The sequence below is a fragment of the Silurus meridionalis genome, chromosome 23, assembly GCF_014805685.1.
Source record: "Silurus meridionalis isolate SWU-2019-XX chromosome 23, ASM1480568v1, whole genome shotgun sequence".
NCBI lineage: Eukaryota > Metazoa > Chordata > Actinopteri > Siluriformes > Siluridae > Silurus > Silurus meridionalis.
The window spans coordinates 14,640,259-14,661,101 of record NC_060906.1 but is presented as its reverse complement, the minus strand read 5'-3'; the positions used below and the strand labels follow the sequence as shown (position 1 = coordinate 14,661,101).

The 20,843-nt window shown below is 38.4% G+C and overlaps 2 protein-coding genes across 5 annotated transcripts; one reads left to right on the top strand and one right to left on the bottom strand.

The window, feature by feature from the left end:
• Positions 1-725: 725 nt before the first annotated feature.
• Positions 726-3,190, top strand: LOC124377451 (galectin-3). Its single transcript, XM_046836939.1, has 5 exons — positions 726-755; positions 1,262-1,798; positions 1,977-2,065; positions 2,231-2,402; positions 2,593-3,190. Exons 2-5 carry the CDS (start codon positions 1,271-1,273, stop codon positions 2,749-2,751), a joined length of 948 nt encoding a protein of 315 aa, XP_046692895.1. The 5' UTR covers positions 726-755; positions 1,262-1,270; the 3' UTR covers positions 2,752-3,190.
• LOC124377450 (mitogen-activated protein kinase-binding protein 1-like) lies at positions 3,110-20,151 on the bottom strand. 4 transcript variants are annotated; one of them, XM_046836935.1, is made up of 29 exons: positions 19,889-20,151; positions 17,763-17,854; positions 17,364-17,426; positions 17,221-17,278; positions 16,714-16,875; positions 16,470-16,607; positions 14,894-15,079; positions 14,192-14,352; positions 13,244-13,433; positions 12,933-13,073; positions 12,477-12,661; positions 10,976-11,067; positions 10,753-10,878; positions 10,191-10,261; positions 9,701-9,822; positions 9,492-9,567; positions 9,304-9,415; positions 8,879-8,942; positions 8,681-8,791; positions 8,453-8,601; positions 8,328-8,365; positions 7,850-8,080; positions 6,933-7,167; positions 6,092-6,235; positions 5,940-5,997; positions 5,568-5,854; positions 4,777-5,490; positions 4,034-4,122; positions 3,110-3,900 (listed from the first exon to the last, which is right to left on the bottom strand). In XM_046836935.1, the coding sequence occupies exons 1-29, from the start codon at positions 19,991-19,993 to the stop codon at positions 3,673-3,675; spliced, it is 4,428 nt and encodes a 1,475-aa protein (XP_046692891.1). In that variant the 5' UTR covers positions 19,994-20,151; the 3' UTR covers positions 3,110-3,672. The 4 variants fall into 4 exon arrangements, with proteins under 4 accessions (XP_046692891.1, XP_046692893.1, XP_046692894.1 ...); XM_046836937.1 differs by having other exon boundaries at positions 4,034-4,119; XM_046836938.1 differs by having other exon boundaries at positions 5,940-5,994.
• Positions 20,152-20,843: the final 692 nt, after the last annotated feature.

Sequence of the window (20,843 nt, the reverse complement as noted above, 5' to 3'; positions counted from 1 at the left end):
CTACCTACTTTCTATAACCATGGATACTCCAAATTAGTTTGCTGAAAGTTGACTTCTTTAAAATCAGAGGATAGCAATGAAATATTAATCATTTGTTATATTTTCTTCTGTTCTATTTTCTTTTGAGAATTCTTTTGAGACTAAGTATAAGTATAAAACCATTTATTTTAAACCTATAAAGATTTTCTTTTTTTTTATTAATTTATATAAATGAACTTTAGCTGGTTGTGACTTAACCTGACCATTGACCTCAGGTATGTAAAACAAGAAGATTATTTTAATGACTAAACTGTTTTGCTTTTTAAATGCTACGCTATTGTGAGATATTTGTCTATCCCAAGTGCCTTTCCTTTCCCAACCTAAACAACAGGGCTTTATAGAGCACCCATGTTGACAACAGCTTAGCTGTGCCACAGTTATTGCATTATTTCACTCCTGACTACTCAAGCACATTTTAAACAATTAGCATGAGTCTCATGACTGCTCACAATAATGCAGTATCATTTACTCAGGTACTGCATGTATCACCCTGTAAATGGTTTGCCCTAAATCCGTTTATAATAAAGCCTTGTTTAACTATACTGAGGAGAATTGTGACTTTCCTTTAACGGGTGTGGTTTTCCCCAAAGATTTGCAAACTGAGAAGGGGGAGTGGCCAGAGTACAACGTATGTACATATATGCATGTAGATATGCCAGGATTTTTCACATCCTGCCTGAGACCTTTTGCAGTTGTGTGTCTTTGCACTTTGTCAGGTATGTTTATGTTGTATTTATTTCTTGAGTTGTGTGGAAATGCATGTGTGATAATCCCAATTTAAATAAAATGTGTTTTTAATGTACCATGTCTTCCATTTATTAAATGTCAAAGAGGATATAAATGTCTGCATTGCAAGAAATTACAGAATATAAAAAAAGTGAAATTATGGGTGGCAATTTAATGCTCTAAAAACACCCATTAAACCATATGAATAAATGTAATAAATTATTCACTAAAATATACTCATTCATTTTGTTACTATATGATTGGACATGATTAAAGCATTTTGTATGTTTGACATAATATTTTGTAGCATCTGGGCTGTTATATTAAACACAATGACTTAACCTGAAATAGATAGTGTTAACCTTGCAGCTCACATTGCATGTTTAGATGTGTAAGTATGTCACCACTTCTATATGCTGTTTGTCTATATTTTATTGTAAAAAAACCAACAACCTCCCACAATCAACAATTTCCAATATTTTCTCCTGATCCACAGCTTCCAGATATGATGAACAGCTCATCATCTGGACCCCAGGACAACTGTACATGGCCTTGCCAGAGCACTCAGCAACCAGGGGCCCCAGTGTGGCCCAGCCAGCCATACCAACCTTGCTGGCCCTATCAGCCCAACCAGGCTAACTGGCCTGGGATGCAGCCCACTGTACCGAACTGGCCAGGTTACCAGCCAGCACCACCCACCCAGCCACTTTGGCCAAGTCCTCCATCCATGGTACCTAGCCAACCAAACCAACCAATTTTGCCAAGTCAGCCTAACCAGCCGTTTTCCCCTAACCAACCAATCCCACCAAGCCAACCAATCCAACCCATCTCACCTAGCCAACCAATCCCATCAAGTCAGCCAAGCCAACCAATCCCATCAAGCCAAGCAATCCCACCAACTTGGCCGTCACAGACCCCCAACTCCATTCCCTCATCATGGCATGGAAACCCTGGGCAGCCAGGATGGCCTAATCAGAGCCCCAAAGGAGTTCAACAACATTCATGGCCACCTGTCCCACCCACAGGGCCTGTGGTATGTCACTAGACTTTGTAGTAAATACTTATGTTTCAGTAAAATATAAACCATATACTTCAAAGAGTATATTCATAATTACATGACAATGTTAAAGATTTCAAAATGATCAAATGTTGTTCAATTCACTGTTTAACAAAATGCAACCCTGAACTGTTTCAATTTGTTTTGACCTTAGTCAGTGCCTTTTAACATGAATTTTCCACGTGGCATCTATGATAAGATGATGCTTACAATAAGAGGACAGGTGAAGCCTGATGCAAAAATGTAAGTGGACATGACAAGGTCCAGATATTTTAAACAATGTGTTAAAAAAAACAAATATGGTATATACTGTAGTTTTAAATAAATACAAATGACTGATTAAGATTTGAAGTAGCCGTTGTAGCACTTTTATATATTCTAACATTCATTTGGTCTCTGGTTTACCAGGTTTACTGTTAATTTTCTGCGTGGCAATGATATCGCCTTTCATGTCAACCCACGATTCAATGAGCAAGGAAAGCAGGTCCTTGTTCGCAACCACAAGCTAGGGGACCAGTGGGGACCAGAAGAGAGAATTCTCCTAGCACCATTTCCCTTTGTGGCAGGACAGTACTTTGAGGTAAGAGACTATGCAACCAGGAAAGACCATAAAAGTTAAAAGCTGTTAAAAGGTCATCACAAATAGAGGTTTATGCCATTATATTAAAAAAAAAAAAAAAAAAATGAGTAACCCTTGAAAATTGATTAACCCTTGTTGAATGCAGACTTGAGCTCTGCATATATTTACAGGATCTCCTCTTCCTCTATAGATGAAGATTCTCTGTACAATCAATGAATTCAAAGTGGCAGTCAATAACACAGCTGTGTTTGAGTTCAATCATCGCATCAGAGAGGTGAACCAGATCGATCGTCTCAACATTCTCCATGACGTCAGTCTTATATCGGTCAATGTGGACACGGTTTCTTGAGATAAACTGGTCTCCATGTCTTACCCCATCAACCCTCCATGCAGACAATACTCAGGAACTAACATTAATTCTGCTGTCCCTTAACACAGTGTTAATTAATTTAGGTTGCAATGCAAATATTTCACTATAGATGTGTAAATCCACAGAATGTTTGACACATATACTTGCCATTCTTCAGTTCAAAGTGGTCTTCAAATTAAGACCATCTGAAGGGCTTTTTGTATCTCTTTCTTACACACACATTTTTTTCCTTAATAAAGTACACAGTGATGTGGTCTTAAGATAATCTATACAATTGTTATTCTAGTATGTAGTCTATGTAACTATGCAACAAAACTGATGTAAAATGACTACAGTACAGTATTTAACCACTCATTTTATTTTAAGACCATAAGCAACAGCATGTGAAATTAACTCTGCAGTACAGAAGTTACAACCAAAAACACATCAATAAACACACAAACTCACCCTAGTTTCTTAAAAACACTTAAAAACTCTCGTGCTCATAACATTCTCCCTTATAATTTGAATTGAGTATGTGGAGTGTATACGATGTTTAAAACTTTATTAAAATAAAAATATATGGCCAGCATGTATTAAAAAACAAATAGATATACATAGAAAACAAAGACATGTACAATACATTATATATTTGTATAAACCTCTCATGTCAAAACACACTAAAACTTGGTTCATTTTAAAACAGTGTTCGGTAAGTGAAGAATGAACACTAAAAATAAAAAAACCTTCATTTTATGTATAAAATGTTGACAGTTCACAGACAAATCTGCAAAACTTGAATTTACTCCCTTCACTGCTTATGTCATCTTTGTGGTTCAATATTCAGTGCATACTTCCCATCTCCACTACCACATACTATATTAATGATGTCAGGATATTAGTCTCATGTAGATCTGGAACCTAGATTTTGTGTTCAAGCCTCTTCTCTACAGACTGCAATAGAAGCTGAGAGTACTGCTCCAGCAGAGCCAGTGTCTTCTCTTCACCTTCACCAGATACAGTCTTCCCTGACACAGGAACGAGTCCTGGAACGGCCTCCAGCTCAGAGTGCGTCATGAACAATGCCTTCATCAGCACATGTGCCATCTTCTGATGCTCCAAATCCATATTTATAACAGAGGAGCTCACCTAGTCCCACAAACACACACACACACACACACACACACACACACACACACACACACATACATGCTTAAATCATCTCAAACACTTGGACACCCACACACACACACAAAAAATAGGCATGTGTGCGCACACTCACCATGCTGTAGAGCTGAGTGACTTTCTTCACACTATTGTACAGCTCTGAAGCAGCTTGTCTGCAAGTCTCCAGGTTCATCAGGGGCTCTGCTAGAGAACAGCAAATCGAGAGATTTGTCCAGGGGATGTGTATTTGAAATAGAAAATCCTTTCCAAGGTTGACCTCTATAATGGAACAATTTACAGCGGTGGCATGGACGATATGGACCAAGAAGAAAACACGGACACTACATTGCTACACATAGTGGTTGTGACTGGTAGGCTTTTAGAAGTTATGAGCTTTTCTGTAACAAATTCCTTGCTGATGTTAAAATCGGGTATCGACATTTGATTAAAACATACTCAAAAACTAATGTATGCTGTCTACAATATGTGTTATGCTGCCTTAGTAGATCTGGGTGATTTTGCAATAACAATATACTCTGAGAAACATATAATTTTTTCAGAGTATTGCTGGAATTGCTGGTACTTTAACAAGACTGACATTTCTCATAGCAAATTAGGTGAAATTATTAATGACGTTTTATAAGCTACTGTGGCATGGATGTTCTATTAACAATAATTTAAATATTATTATATATACTGCATATCCTGTAAAACAAGAAGGGGAGAAAAAAAAAAGCTGAATCTTTCTAGAATAATTAAATGTTACATACAGTACATAAAAAAAAAAAAGAATGAAACAAGGGATAATGATAAAAGTAAACAGTGCAAATACCAGAATAATGAGGAAACAACTCAAACCTTGATCAGACCGACTCATGCATGTCACATTGTAGGCCTGAGTATCCACTAGGGGGCGTTGTGGGGTGTGGGATGAAGTTTTTGCTCCCAAAGTGTCTTCTACAGACACAGACGAAAAGATAGGAGACGCAGACTTTGTAAGTTCCACGTGTCCCTTTGTATAGGATTTATCAACATGCTGAGCTCCAATCTTAGCAAACGTGTTTGTGACTGCAGCAGAGTTTGTACTGGGAGTAAGAGTGGACCTGCTGGGATACTCAGACAGTGGGTTACTCATCCTTGCTGAGGCACGAGCCTTGGTGATTTTAGCAGTAGTGTTTGGAGGACATCCATCAAGGCTCAATCTTGATTCTGCTTGGTTGCATGAACCAGAGAGAGGAGCAGACAGAGATGGTAATAGTGGTGTGCTGACACGTGATGGACTGCTAGGTGATGACCCTGAGCAAGGAAATGTTTGACAACTTGAAAGGTTCAGGTGGAGACCTTCTTTGAGAGACATTGAGCGACTGACTTTAGCTCTGGAGCTGGTGGTGGGACTCATGTATGAGCGAACTTTAAAACGTCTGATAGTGTTTGGGCTTTCCCGTGGCTGGGGAGATGTTGAGCCTGTTGGAGACGGGTGCTGGAAAATCAAATCATTCCTGTCTGCGAGAAGCTCAGGTGTGGAAGGTCTAGACGCTTGCTTCAAAAGGGACGTAGTTACACATTTTTGACCTTTAAAGAAAAAAAAGTAAGTGTTTTTAACCTTTGAATGAACAAGTATAACCATTTTAATAAACGAATAAACATACTATTAGCTGTAAAGCTGAGTGCCGACATGGGTTTTAGTAGTGGCATGTCTACAGAGTTGAACACTCTGGAAGTGTTTGTTGGGCTGGTCACATTCTGCAGCTTGCAAATTTTCCTCCTCTTGGAGGCAGAATGTATCTGCTCAGAACTGCATTTATCTGCTCTCTCCTCCAAGTCAGTCCCATGAGCATTGTCTTTCTGCAAGGGATGTACTGTGGACACTAGGGGTTTGAATACAGCACATTTTTCAGACTTCTTGTCAGTCTTGGAGAGGAATTGGGAACGCCTCCTACAAACAAACGCATACTGTGAACATTAAATATGTGCTAAATCATCAGGTATGCAGGTAAGCTAGTGTGTAATGTCAGTCATACCTGGGGTCAAGGAAGCAGTCAGACATTCTTCTTGGAGGTTTGGTTTCATTACATGCTCCTTACACAAAACAGTAAGAGCATTTACTTAAAATTACTGGCAAAACACAAAAGCATCCTAATTTACACACATTCAAAAAAGTAAGAATTTCTACCAGTGGTTTTGGAGTCAGACATTGTCTCACAATGCTTCATAAAGAAACACTCCTGTTCAGGGCTCTCTGGTTTGTGAAATGGCCTTCCTCTTGCTGACTCCTCATTGTCCTCATCAGTGCTAAGAAGCTCCAGATCACCTGAGCCTGAGTGCATGAGGAAACAAAATCAGTTTTTTACAAATGCACTAAGCACTACAAAATACAAGTAATAGAGGTTCACTCATTTAGTTTTATGGACAGTCACTATTACATTAAAAAAAAATCCCCCTAACTGAATTTTATACATAATATCTATAGCATATTATTCAGCCAGCTTTTAAAACATTGCAGCCAAAACAAAAGTTTTTGTACTTGTCACTACTTGATGCTGTATGTGGTCTATTCAAATAGAAATCCTGTGCACAATCACAGGACTGATGCCGAAAGATAAACTTTCTAAATTAATTTGAGAATGTTCTAGAGAAATCTGAGAATAAGGAACACACATTGGCTTTTTGGTAAGAAGTATATGCAAAACTTTCACAATATTCTAGTGCAGAAAAAATACACGGCCAAAATAAATACAAGTTTCTTTGACTAACCACACTTCATACAAATCCAACAGAAAACCTGGTTCTTTTTAACCATTTCTTTAATGCCATAATGTTTATTTTGGTAAGCAAAGCTCTGGACATCTGCTGTGTATAAGGACAGAATAAATATCTACAAAGAGCTCGCAGTTTTGCTTTGTGACATATGGTAGCTAATAACAGGGTGTCTAGAAGGTGGTTGCGTGAGTGGTGTTTTAATGTACAAGTTTCTTATTACTTCTGTGTTTTTTCTTTGTAGTTGGGATTCTGACCTTCATGGCCCAGTTCTGGACTGGATCCTCCACTGGCATAACCCATGGAGCTGCCTCTATCGGGGCTGTGACTCTGCTGGCACTGCCTTTTCCCCTCCTGTAACTGGTATGTTACAGGATAACTGCCCGTGCATGGGCAAAGTTCTGAGCTCTGCACTATACCCTCAAGTTCAGGAGAAGAGGCAGGTGTCGACCAAGAAGAGTCAGGAGGAGTCTGCTGCTTCTCACTCAGCTTCTGTGTTAGTGAGGAAAGCTATTATTAGTTACATATACATAGCTCTCTCTAGTAAATCAGACTATTCAGTTCTACAGAGTTGGTGTTCTACATGTCTTTACATCCTCAGCCCTAGCGAGAGATTAAATATTTTATTAAACATTCCCTCATCCTCAAAAACCCATACACACTCCATTCTCTTTATTAGGAATGCATGTACACATGCAGACTAATGCAGAAATATAATGCTGACACTTAAAGCTTCAATTAAAGTTCACATTAAACGCCTGAATAGGGAAAGATCTGATCTCATGGTTGTTGATGTCAGAAGGGCTGGTGGAAGTACATCAGACATTGTTGATCATAGATTTTTACACACAAAGGTCTCTACATTACAGTGTGTGTGTGTGTGTGTGTATATATATATATATATATATATATATATATATATATATATATATATATATATATATATATATATATATATATACACACACACACACACACACACACACACACACACACACACACACACACACACACACAAATAAAAAGAATCATATCTGTGAATTAATGGACAGTTTAACAGTTAAGATGTGTCCACCATGACAGCCTTACAATTTATATATGTACTATTAATAACAACATTTTTTTTAATAAAATCTAGCACTGGATTTTGGAAGCAATACTATAGTGCACTCACAGTGTCTTTGGGCAGGCTGGCAGTGCTACCACAGGCCTGGTTTTTGAGCTCAACCATGGACCCCCTTCGAGAAGACCCGGGCTTGGGACAGGAGTCAAACTGCCGAAGTTCCAGCATGGACTTCACCATCAGCTCGAAAGAGCCCATCCTACAGTTCCAGCGTTTTCTCCTCCGTGGAATTTCGGGCAAAGATGTCTCAGATGCAAATGACCCTGTAGATGACTCCTGCAACTATAATCATACAAATCAATAGAAACGGAACAACAAATAATCAGTGTACTGAAGCTGATTTTCCGAGTCTTTTATTCCTTTTCATCAATTTGTAGGTTCTTTAGTAAATTGATTTGTTAGGAGAAACGCAAAAATTATCATGACACTTGACAAAATAATATCACAGTAATAAGGTTTTCTAATAACGTGACAGAAACAAAGTGGTCACATTTAATAACAAAAAAAAAAAAAAAAAAAAAAGTCAGACCTCATTGGAGTCCAAGTCATTCGCATCATCGGAAGCACCTGTGACAGATCAAATCACTAAGAATCACTAATATTGAAAGACAGCATTTAAATATACAGTGTCGGTTTAAAGCTTGAATGTATTACCCTGATCCTCTTCTAATGATGTTTGGTACATGTGGTCATCTGGGGTCTGGATATCCTCGGATCTTTCATCATCATCTAATTCACTCTCTGAGGAACAGGTTAGTAGAGACAGGGTGCTGTGCATCTCTAAGCTACTTGTAGAGGCCCGTCTGAAATGTACCAAGGTTGTAAGCCACAAAGATCCAAGATCAAGCTTATTCCTGTTCGATTAAAACCTGTATTGTGTACCTGATCATGGAATCTTTAAAAACCTGGCTGCGCTGATGGTTCGTGAACCGATCCAGCCGTTCTCTCATTTTAAAAGTCAACTCAGGAGCAAGGCGCCAGATAAAGATACACCTATAACACACAGCATACATCAAATCTGGCACACACATGAAGAGGCAAATTGTAGATGAAAGATAGCCACCAAACCCGCTGTCCTACCCATCTCCTGAAGCTGAGATCAAATGCCTGCAGTCACTTGTGAATTTGATGCTCGTTATGATTTCTGCAAGCAGACATGTGGACAAAACATTACACACTTTGATTACAATTTTAAGATTGCAACAAAGCAAAGGGAAAAAAAAAAAAAAGCACGCTAAATCGGAAAATCTAATTAAAATCTGATAATCCTTTCAACCTACATTTAGTCATACAGCCCATTTTGCTACTTTGGCTAATTCCAAAGTAATATTATAATACTAGAAAAACTCAGTTACATGGGAATGGAAAATTGCATATATTTCTACTAAATTGTTACAGAAGACAACTCATAAAATTAGTCCACCAATTAGTCACAGATTTGCAAAAAAAAAAAAAATAATAATTCAAAGCAACCATAAAGGTTAAACTGCTAATCTGGTCTTTACCTGAGTGGCCATACATGGTAGCCAGACATTCTCCGGTTTGGAAGTCAAACAGGCTGAGATTCTTATCTGAGCAGCTGGTTGCCATGTACAAGCCGGAGGGATCCAACTGAACCTAAAACACATACTAAATTAATAATCTCAAATTTCAAAAGTAAGTAAACTGAGTGATGTGGTGAAGGCAAACATACCCTAAGAAGGCTGCCATCCTCAGCCTGAGAGCCCTTAAAGCACTTTTTCTGTTTCCCACTGCTTATGTTAAACACTCTGCCAGATGAAATCACATTTGGATTGAATGCCCAGATTATAGGTAAAGACCAAATGTTACAACATGCTATAAAATGTCAATAGAAGCAGATTTTTCATTAAGGGAAAAAAAAGTATAAATAAACTAATTTACCTGACGTTTCGGTCCTGACAGCCTACAGCTGCATACTTGCAGGTGGGATCTACAGCCATGTCATGAAGAGTGCTCTTTCTCACCACGTGGTGTGTGCGTTTAAAATGTACTTCTCTGAAAGTCTGTTTGTGGAGGAAAGAAGTGACAAATGCAGGCAATACATTTTCCAAATAATTGATTAAATTGTGTCAAGTGTTTGTCAAGTGTTTATTGGCCTAGACTGATCATATAATTCTATAAATATTTAGAAAATAAGTATAGTGCATAATGTCCTCAGAATGATTAGACCTTTTGGTTAATACCATTTAAAGGAAAATATTTAAAATTGAAACAATTTGGCAGTATTACAGCCTTAAAATAAATACATAAATAAATAAATCCCCAAAAAACAGGAGGACTTCTGGAAATGGAACAAGAACTGAAAAATCTGCATTTACTAATTAAATATCTCAGCAGGCTACAAACTACTGTTAAGACAAAGTCCACTCACCCAGTGGGCAGTGCGAAAGTATACACTTTTATCAGCTCCACAGCTGATCATCCTCACTTTCCCCTCACTGGCTGCAGAGGTCAAAAAGCACAATAAGAAAATAATGAGAAATTGAGCTAGACTCATAATAATACTTGCTTGAATCATTATAGACAAAGGTCTTTGGGCACATGTCTTTTCCAACCAAATGTGGTTCTTTCCCAAACTGTGGTCAAAGTTGGAGACAATTATATAGGATTTATTAGGTGCTGTAGCATTATATTTTACTAGAGTTACTTTTTACTAATGCACTTTTGTCTGAATGACCACAAAATCTCCAATATCACACTCCGAAATCTAGTGGAACATGATCCCAGAATACAGGAGGTTATTCTAACAGCAAATGAGGACTAAATGTGAAATAAGATGTTCAAAAAACACACGATTTACGATAGTCAGTCCACAAGCTTTTTTCCCTAAAGTGTACATCTTTAATAGAGTATTTATAAGAAAATGAAAAATCCTGAGCAAATTTAACTCCTGATTTAAAGTCAACAATATATGACAAATATAATTGCCTCACCAGCAAAGCGGACAGCTGTGATGGAAGACGAGTGCTCATCCAGGGTCTGCAGTAGACTATAGTCTCTCTCAACATCAAGTATATGAATCAGGCGATCTCGACCTGCTGTCGCCAACAGTTTCATTCCTAACACATCCCAAACACACACAGGTCAATCCTAGTGATACTCAACACTGCATTGTAGTGTACACCCAAACACAACCACCACCATATGCATATAGACCTGTCTCAGGTTTGGAGTACTCCAGGCACAGGATCTCAGAGTCATGCACTTCTGCCTTTAGGGTTTCCTCCATAGTGTTAAGCTCATGAATTCTACAAGTCACAAAATGCTTGATTTTAAAAAGGAACAAAGTGTAATAAGGATTTGTTATGTAATGCAATTTAGAGTAGGTCTTTCAAAATCTCATTAGGGGTCGCCACAGCGGATCATCCGTCTCCACATCACCCTGTCCTCTACGTCTGCTTCCTTCAAACCAACTACCTGCATGTCTTCCCTCACCACATCCATAAACCTCCTTCTTGGCCTTCCTCCTTTCCTTCTTCCTGGTGGCTCCATCCTCAGCATTCTCCTACAGGTATACCCCATGTCCCTCCTCTGCACATGTCCAAACCATCTCAATCTAGCCGCTCCCACTTTGTCTCCAAAACATCCTACATGCGCGGTCCCACTAATAAACTCATGACTAATCCTGTCCATCCTCGTCACTCCCAACGAAAATCTCAACATCTTCAGCTCTGCTACCTCCAGCTCCACCTCCTGCCTTTTACTCAATGCCACTGTCTCTAAACCATACAACATCGCAGGTCTCACCACAGTCCTATAAACTTTCCCTTTCACTCTTGCAGACACTCATCACAAATCACTCCTGCTCTTACTCTTCTCCACCCACTCCACCCTGCCTGCACTCTTTTCTTTACTTCCCTAAGACACTCTCCATTACTTTGCACTGTTGACCCCAGGTACCTAAACCCCTTCACCTTCTCCACCTCTTCTCCCTGCAACCGCACCACTCCACTGCCCTCCCTCTCACTCACACACATGTACTCTGTCTTACTCTTTCTGACTTTCATTTCGCTTCTCTCCAGCGCATACCTTCACCACTCCAGGCTCTTCTCAACCTGCTCCCTACTCTCACCACAAATCACAATATCATCTGCAAACATCATAGTCTATGGAGACTCTTGTCTGACCTCGTCTGTTAACCTGTCCATCACCACTGCAAACAGGAAAGGGCTCAGAGCCGATCCTTGATGCAGTCCAACCTCCACCTTGAACCAGTCCATCATTCCTACTGCATACTTCACAGCTGTCACACTGTCCTCATACATGTCCTGCACCACCCTTACATACTTCTCTGCCACACCAGACTTCCTCATTCAATACCACAACTCCTCTCGTACCCTGTCGTACGCTTTCTGTAAGTTCACAAAACACGCAATGCAACTCCTTCTGACCTTCTCTATACTTCTCCATCAACATTTTCAAAGCAAATAATGCGTATGTGGTGCTCTTCCTCAGCATGAAACTATACTGTTGCTCACAGCATTCACAATGGATGAAAATGAACTTTAAAATGCAGAAGCAGTCATTAATCAAAAGACAATTTTTCTGTGATTGCATTTTGACATTTTAAATGAAACCAATATCAAACTGGGAGACCTACTCCTGTCAACCAATGGAAATTTGATGACCAGAACTAAAATGATGTTAAGTTCACTACCTTAGTGTGCCATTCCGGTCTCCCGAGGCCAGATGTTTGCCATTTGGACTCACACAGATGGTTCTAATGCCTGTTCGGCTCTCTACTGGCTGCTCTTCTGGCTTCTCTGAGCAGCTGGTGCCTGTTTCTTCTGTGTCCAGCAGGCATGCACTGTTACTGGTTGTATAAATCACCTTCCGTAGATCCTATTTTACAGGAAGACAGTGTCACACATGAGAATTTTAAAAACATTTGGCAGTCACTGACCATTACAGGACAATAGAAAACCTGTTTGTGTATACGCTTATACCTAAAAAAATGCTGTCCCACTTTCAGCAAAACTATGGAAAGTGTAAGAAAATAAGATTCCACAATTCATTGTTTTAAAGCTATAGCACCACCTTCTGGACAAAAACACTGTTGAAAAACATTTGTTACAGGTACACAGTGAATTACAGGACTAAACAGCAGACTCACATTACTGAGAAGATTGCTATTGGCTGGGTTGATGTGTGGCTCTGTGCTCCATATACGAACTGTGCTGTCCGAGGAGCAGCTGAAAAACAGGCCTGAAGAAGAAAGTCCTGTCAGAGGTTCCTCTTTAGCTCCAGGGAATATCTGAAGAACAGAATTGCCACATCATTCACACATGACCAGAACTTACAATGTTGATAAGCCACACGGCACATACTGTATGTTTTAGTTCGCATTGCATTTAAACCAAGCAAGCACCCTAACATCTTAATGAACAGTGGACTACAGGTTTAGACCACTGTTCAAAAATGTACCTGCACATCCCACACACAGGCAGAGTGGTAAAGACCAGAGTACACTTTTCCCACTCTCTGCAGATCTTGAACATCCCACACATACAGGCTGTGGTCATTATACACACACGACAGCCTGAAGTTAACAGGGTCATAGGTCACCGCTACTGAGTCAGGGTAACGGGCATCTGGTTTGTTGAAAAAAAAGTGACTGAAAAATAGAGAGAAAAACAGACATTTAATCTTTCTTTAAAATTGAAATTTATTCATTCATTCATTTTTTGTATCCTGGCCTTATACAGTGTTGGATTTAACACTAAAGGTGCATTATATTGATGAAGCTTAAGAAGCTATCCCATTTTCCCAGGTTTGTTTGCAAAAGCCATGAGAAATAACGGTAAAAACGTGGCATCAGACAATACGATCTATTGCAGTATGATATATATATGCAGTGATTTCATGGGCTAAGAAAAATATTTTTATATTTGTAAATGACATTTACATACAAGACCCATGCAATATTGCCATAAGATTATTTTTTTTATGTCTATTTACATGTACCATGTATAAATTACTGCATATTTTGCTAGATTTAAAAAATCCAAGCTGATAAACAAATGTATTTTCCACTGCAATGATTGTACTCTGCTCCCTGTAAGCTAATTGTGCTTAAATGTTTCATTTTCATTGTAGTATTGAATCATTTATTACTATTTAGCTATTCAGAATTTACTATGCTTTTTGGATCACCAGTTAACAAAAGAAACGCGTCACATTTTCTTCTTACGTTCCCCAATGTGAGCATTAAAGCGGCTGTATGCAACCAATTTTGTTTACATAGGAATATATGAACAAAGCAGATGCTCCTGGTATTTCTTTCGCATGACAGCAGAAAATGGCAAATAATCTCTACAACATCATGGTTAATATTTAATAAGAAGTCTCCCTGATAAGACTGTCGGATCTAACCTGTCCTGTGTGACAGCAGAAATGTCGATGCCCAGGTGATGAGGTTGAGGCAGTGTGCAGATGAAGTGCAGGTCAGTTGGGCTGAACACACGTACAGTTCCCTCAGCACATGCACAGAAGATCAGTTCCTCTGTGACACATAGAGCACTCGCAGTAATGGTCTAAAGAGTCCAATAAATAAAAGAGGGAGATCACCGTGAGGTAATTAGACATTCGGATGAAGATTTTCCATAAATTCATTTGCAGTTGAACAACTAAAACTTTAACAACAGGCTCATATGTGCAGCATGTACTTTTGACAATCTTGATAAGAGTTATTTATTAGTAACTTTGAAATTAGCATTAATTTGATATGAGCACTAAACTTGAACAGCCATTTAATTCTAAAAAAGTCTCTTGTGCACAAGAAAACAATTTAAGTAATCCTAATGAGAAGCATAGAAATGCTGTTTGGAGGAAGAAAAAAAAAAAAAAAAAAAAAAAAAAAAAAAAAAGTGGTACTTTTTTTTTTGAAATAACAAAAAATAAAGTCGTGGAAACAGCAGATACATTTTAGTATTTAATGTCAATTAAGTCCTCTTTTTATAAAGCTGCATATAGAAACAGCAAACGGATTAAAAAAAACAACAACGAATGAATTATTGACAGAGTTACTGATCTCTGTAGGGAAAATAGAAAAAGGTTTTTCTGGCACACACTTACCCGTAGGTCTACCCACTTATCCAGCATCCTCTTCTCGTTGAACTCACAGAGCAGCCCTGAAGAGGTGATGCAGTAGGTACTCTTAGACTTCTCACCCCGGCCACAGGCTACGTCGCAGAAATTGTTGTTCTGTAACTCCCCCAAGAGGCCCGAACGGCCAAGCAGTGGAACAGGGGCTGTGAGCTGCTGTGAGGGCGCAAAGTGGAGAAATAAACAATTGGGCACAGAAAATGAAGAAAATACATAATTATGGTATGATGATACATGTGTTGGCTTGGTGACTGAACTGTACATCTGGAGCAACAGGAAAAGTGTAAACATTTGGTAGCAAGCAATAAAATGTGTAAATCAGGATTAAGGGGAAAGTGTTACAATGCAATAAAATGTAATGTGGCAACTCTCAGGAATGGAACGAAGGCCACTTAAACATTACCCTTCAAATTAAAGAGGTTGAATATAATGAATTAAAGATTTAAAAAAAGTACATTGTAAAATCTGTACTAATATAGTATATGAATATTTTCATTAACATTTTTTCCTTAATGTTGATGTGTTAGTAGCGGGAAAAATGGGCACACGTAAGGATTTGAGTGAGTTTGACAAGGGCCTAATTGTGATTGTTAGACGACTGGGTCAGAGCATCTCCAAAACTACAGCTTTTGTGGGCTGTTCCTGGTCTTCAGTGGTCAGTATCTATAAAAAAGTGGTCCAAGGAAGGAACAGTGGTGAACTGGTGACAGGGTCATGGGCGGCCGAGGCTCATTAATGCACGAGGGGAGCGAAGGTTGGCCCGTGTGTTTCGATCCAACAGACGAAGAAGTTAACGATGTTAATGCTCTATGGGTCAGGACTATTTTTAGCAGCAAGGGGGACCAACCATGGGAAGGATATTGCACATTGATAAATAAGGGTGAAGTTAAAAATGTCAAGGCTTTTATTATAGACATACAGAGGAATCGAAATACTGTAAGAATCGAAGTGTACTGTAGTACATTTACATTTTATAGCAACAGGACATAAGACAGTTTTAAAGAAGTCAGTCTGTAAAAGCCATGAGGAACTGGAGAAGGGACTGAAAAAGGGAATGGAAAGGTAATCAGGGGGCTAAATGTGTGAAGAAGCAGCTGAACTTTTGTCTGTTTGTATGGGGCCTGGTGCCATTGTACCTCTTGCCAGGCAGCTAAGGGGCATATTTTCTGTTTCTTGGGTGGGTGGAGTGGTTGATTATAGTGATCAGAGTAATGATTTAGAAATTCTATGAGTAAGGGGGATAGCTGTATAAATTTGGATTCAGGGGAAGTGTCTAGGCTGGAATACATAAATTCAGTGCAAGATGAAAGTGTGTACATTTTGGATTAAGAAAAGCGTGTAAATGTAGGAACTGATGATTTAATGGACTTAACAGACTCTTTCAACCTCATATACACACACACACACACACACACACACACACACACACACACACACACACACACACACACACACACACACACACACACCTAGCCGATAGAAAAATACAAAAAGCACATTTCATGGCAGTACAATTCTCCAACCAGATGCAATCAGTAAACTATACCTTGTTGGATCTGCAGGGTTCCAGATACCAGTATCTGACATGTCTGTTCCCAGATGTCACAAAGTAGGAGCTGTCCTCGGAAAAAGACACCGCCGTCACCTTGCTGGACACCTTGTTAGCAGCTACCAACATGTTTTTCTAAAGAGAGACACATCAAGCACAGCCTGCAATTATCTGAGCTCTTCTCTGCCATTTTGCAGAGCTTGAACACAGCTGTTTTGCAGAGCTAGTCATTTGTTTTTACCTTCCAGGCCCACACGTTAACATGCTGGTAGCCAATGCTAACTATGTATTTGTTGTTCGGAGAGAAGGCCACACAGGTCACCCCATACTTGTGCTCATGTAGCTCTGCCACCTGAGAGCCATCGGCCACATCCCAAACCCGCACAGCAGGCAGGTGACCATACTGATGAGAAGAAAGAAACGACTGTGAAAATGCTGTTTCAGTGATTTTCTCTTGGAAGTCATGGCCTGTTCATGTTTTGAGACCAATAATAATCATCATTTCAAAGAAGCTTTCTTAAAACTGGGACTCAACACCAATAAAAGTGTTTCAGATAGGACTGTTATAATGTGCCTCTTCTCTACCAGTACACAACCCAAATCCTCACACAGCTTTACAGCCATGCCGGATTATTACTTAAAGGATACGAGCACATCAAAGATTAGGTCATTACAATGAGATTGTCTCAAAGTTTACCATTTTCAATGTGCAAATATTTACAATGTTATCTGGATTAAGATAAGTTACCTCTCCCGTAACAAGATATTTGCCATCTGTTGAAAAGGCTAAAGCAGTTATAGTTTTCCTGTGGAAAAAGAAAAACACATTCTTCATGTAGAAGTCATCATTGTTGATCATATCATCATTCAATCACTGTGTAAGTTCATTACCTGGATGTGTTGATTATGTGTTTGTGTCTGTTCTTTGTGGGGTTCAGCAGCACTATTACACACCTGAAGAGAACACACACACACACACACACACACACACACACACACACACACACACACACACACACACACACACACACACTATCAGCAGACTCGCTGTTTCTTTGTCATTAATAGAGCGCGGTGTGGCAGTGTGTCATTTTGAACAAAGCTTTTCCATTTTCTTTCAGTAGCTTATTTAGGAAAAACAATCATATTGTGGCTAAGCTTTGTGATTATGATAAAGCTTGAATGTGTAAGTGACTGCCATGCAATATTTCAGCCGACACTCCATTCTGTGGAATTTGAAGAAAAAAAAAAAAAAAAAAAATTCCTTCCAATATAAAGTCTTACACTTACCCGGCTGGATAGGCAACAACCCCAGAGCAAGGATCACATGTTAATCCACTACTTCCTGAAGTCGTGATACCGAGTACTCTCTCCAAAGTTAACTGTAACAGCAGGAAAACAAACTGTAAATAAACCTGCCAGGATCATAAACATAATAGAAACAAAACTGATATTTCACTTGGTATGAGGATATTTTTACATGTGATGCCCAAACTACTTTTAATTAATGTTTCTTACTGTTACAAACATTATAAAAAACAATAAATAAGGTTTAATCAGTTGCCATATAGTAGCATTAAAATAAATAGCACTTTACACATAACACCATTTACAGTGATCACTATGATTAGTGATCAATCACACAAGCAAATGTGTTGGTGAACCATAAAAGCAACTGATCAAAGTGATGATAACATTAATAGACTGAGGGGGATGTTTGCACAACACATTAGCACTGCTCCTCATGTATATATGCTCGAATTTCAGTGAATTTGGGGGTTTTTTTCTGTCTGTTTTTCAATCAAGGCAAAGCAACAGTCATTACTCTTGACTGGTTGATAAAAAAGACCAGAAGTGCTGAAATCATTTATCAGCACTGAGCAATCAATGCCATTGATCATGTACTCAGTGAGCATTTTCAACAGAGGTACTAGGTCTCCTAATGCTTTTAGCATGTTGCTCGGTAATTTGTACCGTTACTTGGTTTTGAAGATGCGTTTATGCTTTTATATTACAGACAACGCTTATATCACGCATGCAGGGTAAACACAGGGACAGCCCTCATCAGTCCTCATGCTCCAAGTGGACTCGTGCTGATCTCATGCACAAATATATGAGTAGTATCAAATACACAGTATAGTATAATTATATTCAAATTTTTTTTAACAAAATCAATAATTGTGATATTGTTTGTGAAGACCGAATCAAAATAATGGCAGGTGTATATAACAAAAAAAAAATCAAAACATCTGGATGACAATAACGGTTAACTATGTTCTCACACCAGGATACAACCAACACTACTAACTTTATGGAAAACACTAAAGTACATGTTCTGCAGGAACAAAAAATGTTTTATTAATGAATTTTCTCAACACAACCTCAGATATAAAATTTTTTCAATTGTACAGTCCTTATCTCTAAGACTTAAGACTATTGTTTTAAAACACTTATATTATTCATCTGTAAAATCTAGCTGAACTTTATTTACTTCAGGAACGAGGCATAACTATAAAATGACAGCAACATTTTTTATCCTACTTTACTAAAAATGTTTTGACAGAAAAGTATGCAACCGTTTCTTTTGGATGGTGGTTTAATAAAGAGGTGCCATTTAGTACTTATACATCTGAAATTTTACTTTATTTTCCATTCAGTCAACATTAAGTTTCAGAAAACATAATTATGAAGAAAATATAGCATCTCAGCCAACAAGAGAGTTTTGTCAGTTTTCTTTGCAGGCAGCAATGTTGTACTTTCAAAGCAACTTCCTCGATATAGATATCACAAACCAGAACACAAAATAAACAAACAAAACAATAAACTAAATAAAAATAAACAAAATAAAGCAAAATGTTAGAGACAACAAACTTTTCTTCTTCAGATGATCTTCAGATGATTTACACAATGCAATTTGCTGGTGAATATGTGAATTTTGAATAATCCATATGTTTTAAATGGCTGAATGTGTTGATGTATTTAGGGGACATGTTTGTTTGGATTTTGAGATGAAATAACAATGCACAAGTCATGGAAAAGGATGTTTTCAAGAATGAGAGATTAAATAGACATTAATACAAAACAAAATCATGGGTGGGTGTGTATATATATATATATATATATATATATATATATATATATATATATATATATATATATGAAGATAGGGTTTAGTGAGTATATAGTGTTGTGATGTGCTGGAATGGTTTTCTTCACTTTCCTATTTACAAATATAATAAATGAGACAAAAGAACCCAATAAGGCTTTTGTTTTTCATGATTTAAAACAAAGCCAATTGATGCAACCTGGATTGAATAAACTGTCTGCATTCCTAAATAAATAGCGACTGACCCTGATTTATCTAAATGATAATCATTATCAGGTATTGATAATGAAAATACTATAAAAAGATATACCTTGGTAGTCAGGTTGTCTTTGTCCACACGCCGATTCTTCTTCAGCTTCACAGACGGCGACCGCAGGAGATTTTTAATTCTGTGTTTAAGTGTCGAGTTCTCCATGATATATGTATATCAGCTGTCTACAACTGATCTCACATTATCTTGCAGCAACTCAAACAAACAAGAGCGTGTGTTTCTGCAACTCTCTGAGAACCTTCTGAAAACGCATCCAGCATGCAGCACGCTGAAGTGTGAACTGATTGGCGATGAGGAGCAGCGCGTATAGACTGCCGGTTCAGGGAATCACGTGACTGTAAAGCTTTGATGTATTCTTTTCACCTGGGAGGTACCATAAAAACTCACGAAAGGGGGCGGGGCCTGATGATGGGGCGGGGTCTGCTGATAGAGCGTCACTTTTCTCACGTGCAGCAAGGAGAGGCAGTGCCCTAGCTGTTATATTCCAATAAAAGGTCCATGTAATAAAATGTGCATTATGTACAATTATATGTAAAATTATAGTTTTAGGGTTTTTTTTTATCTCTTTGATCTATGTTATAAATTCCATTCACTTATTATTATTGTCGTTTTAATTGTCAAAATCGCCGAGTTGTGTTCCCTACCATGCACAATACAGTACACAGAGTTTTGCCTCACGGATTGAGCAATTGATTCACACTAGATGAACGAGTCTTTAATGTGACTCAGAAGAACGAGTGATTCGTTCATGTTCTACTGGACGCGCATGAGCAAAGTATCGCTAAATCCCTGTAGGTTTGGTACCGGAAACAGAATTCTGTAGTTCATCTCTCGACTCTTCAAGTCAAAGTCGTGTGTTCGGTTATCACGTGACTCCCACATACGCTAGTCAATGCATTACACAGGCAACAGAATTTAGTAAGTCACATGACTCCCACATGAAGGTGATTAAAGTGAAATAAAAAAAAACTCAGAAAAAATGCAAAGAACCAAC

Bases quoted from the DNA above. Each gene is read 5' to 3' on its own strand.
- LOC124377451 (XM_046836939.1), top strand. From the start codon at position 1,271: ATGATGAACAGCTCATCATCTGGACCCCAGGACAACTGTACATGGCCT. The intron at 1,799-1,976 runs GTATGTCACTAG...TTTTGACCTTAG, and splicing joins TCCCACCCACAGGGCCTGTG to TCAGTGCCTTTTAACATGAA. The intron at 2,403-2,592 runs GTAAGAGACTAT...CTTCCTCTATAG, and splicing joins TGGCAGGACAGTACTTTGAG to ATGAAGATTCTCTGTACAAT.
- LOC124377450 (XM_046836935.1), bottom strand. From the start codon at position 19,993: ATGGAGAACTCGACACTTAAACACAGAATTAAAAATCTCCTGCGGTCG. The intron at 17,855-19,888 runs GTATATCTTTTT...CTGCTGTTACAG, and splicing joins AAGACAACCTGACTACCAAG to TTAACTTTGGAGAGAGTACT. The intron at 5,491-5,567 runs GTATGTTTATTC...TTTTCTTTAAAG, and splicing joins ACTCAGCTTTACAGCTAATA to GTCAAAAATGTGTAACTACG.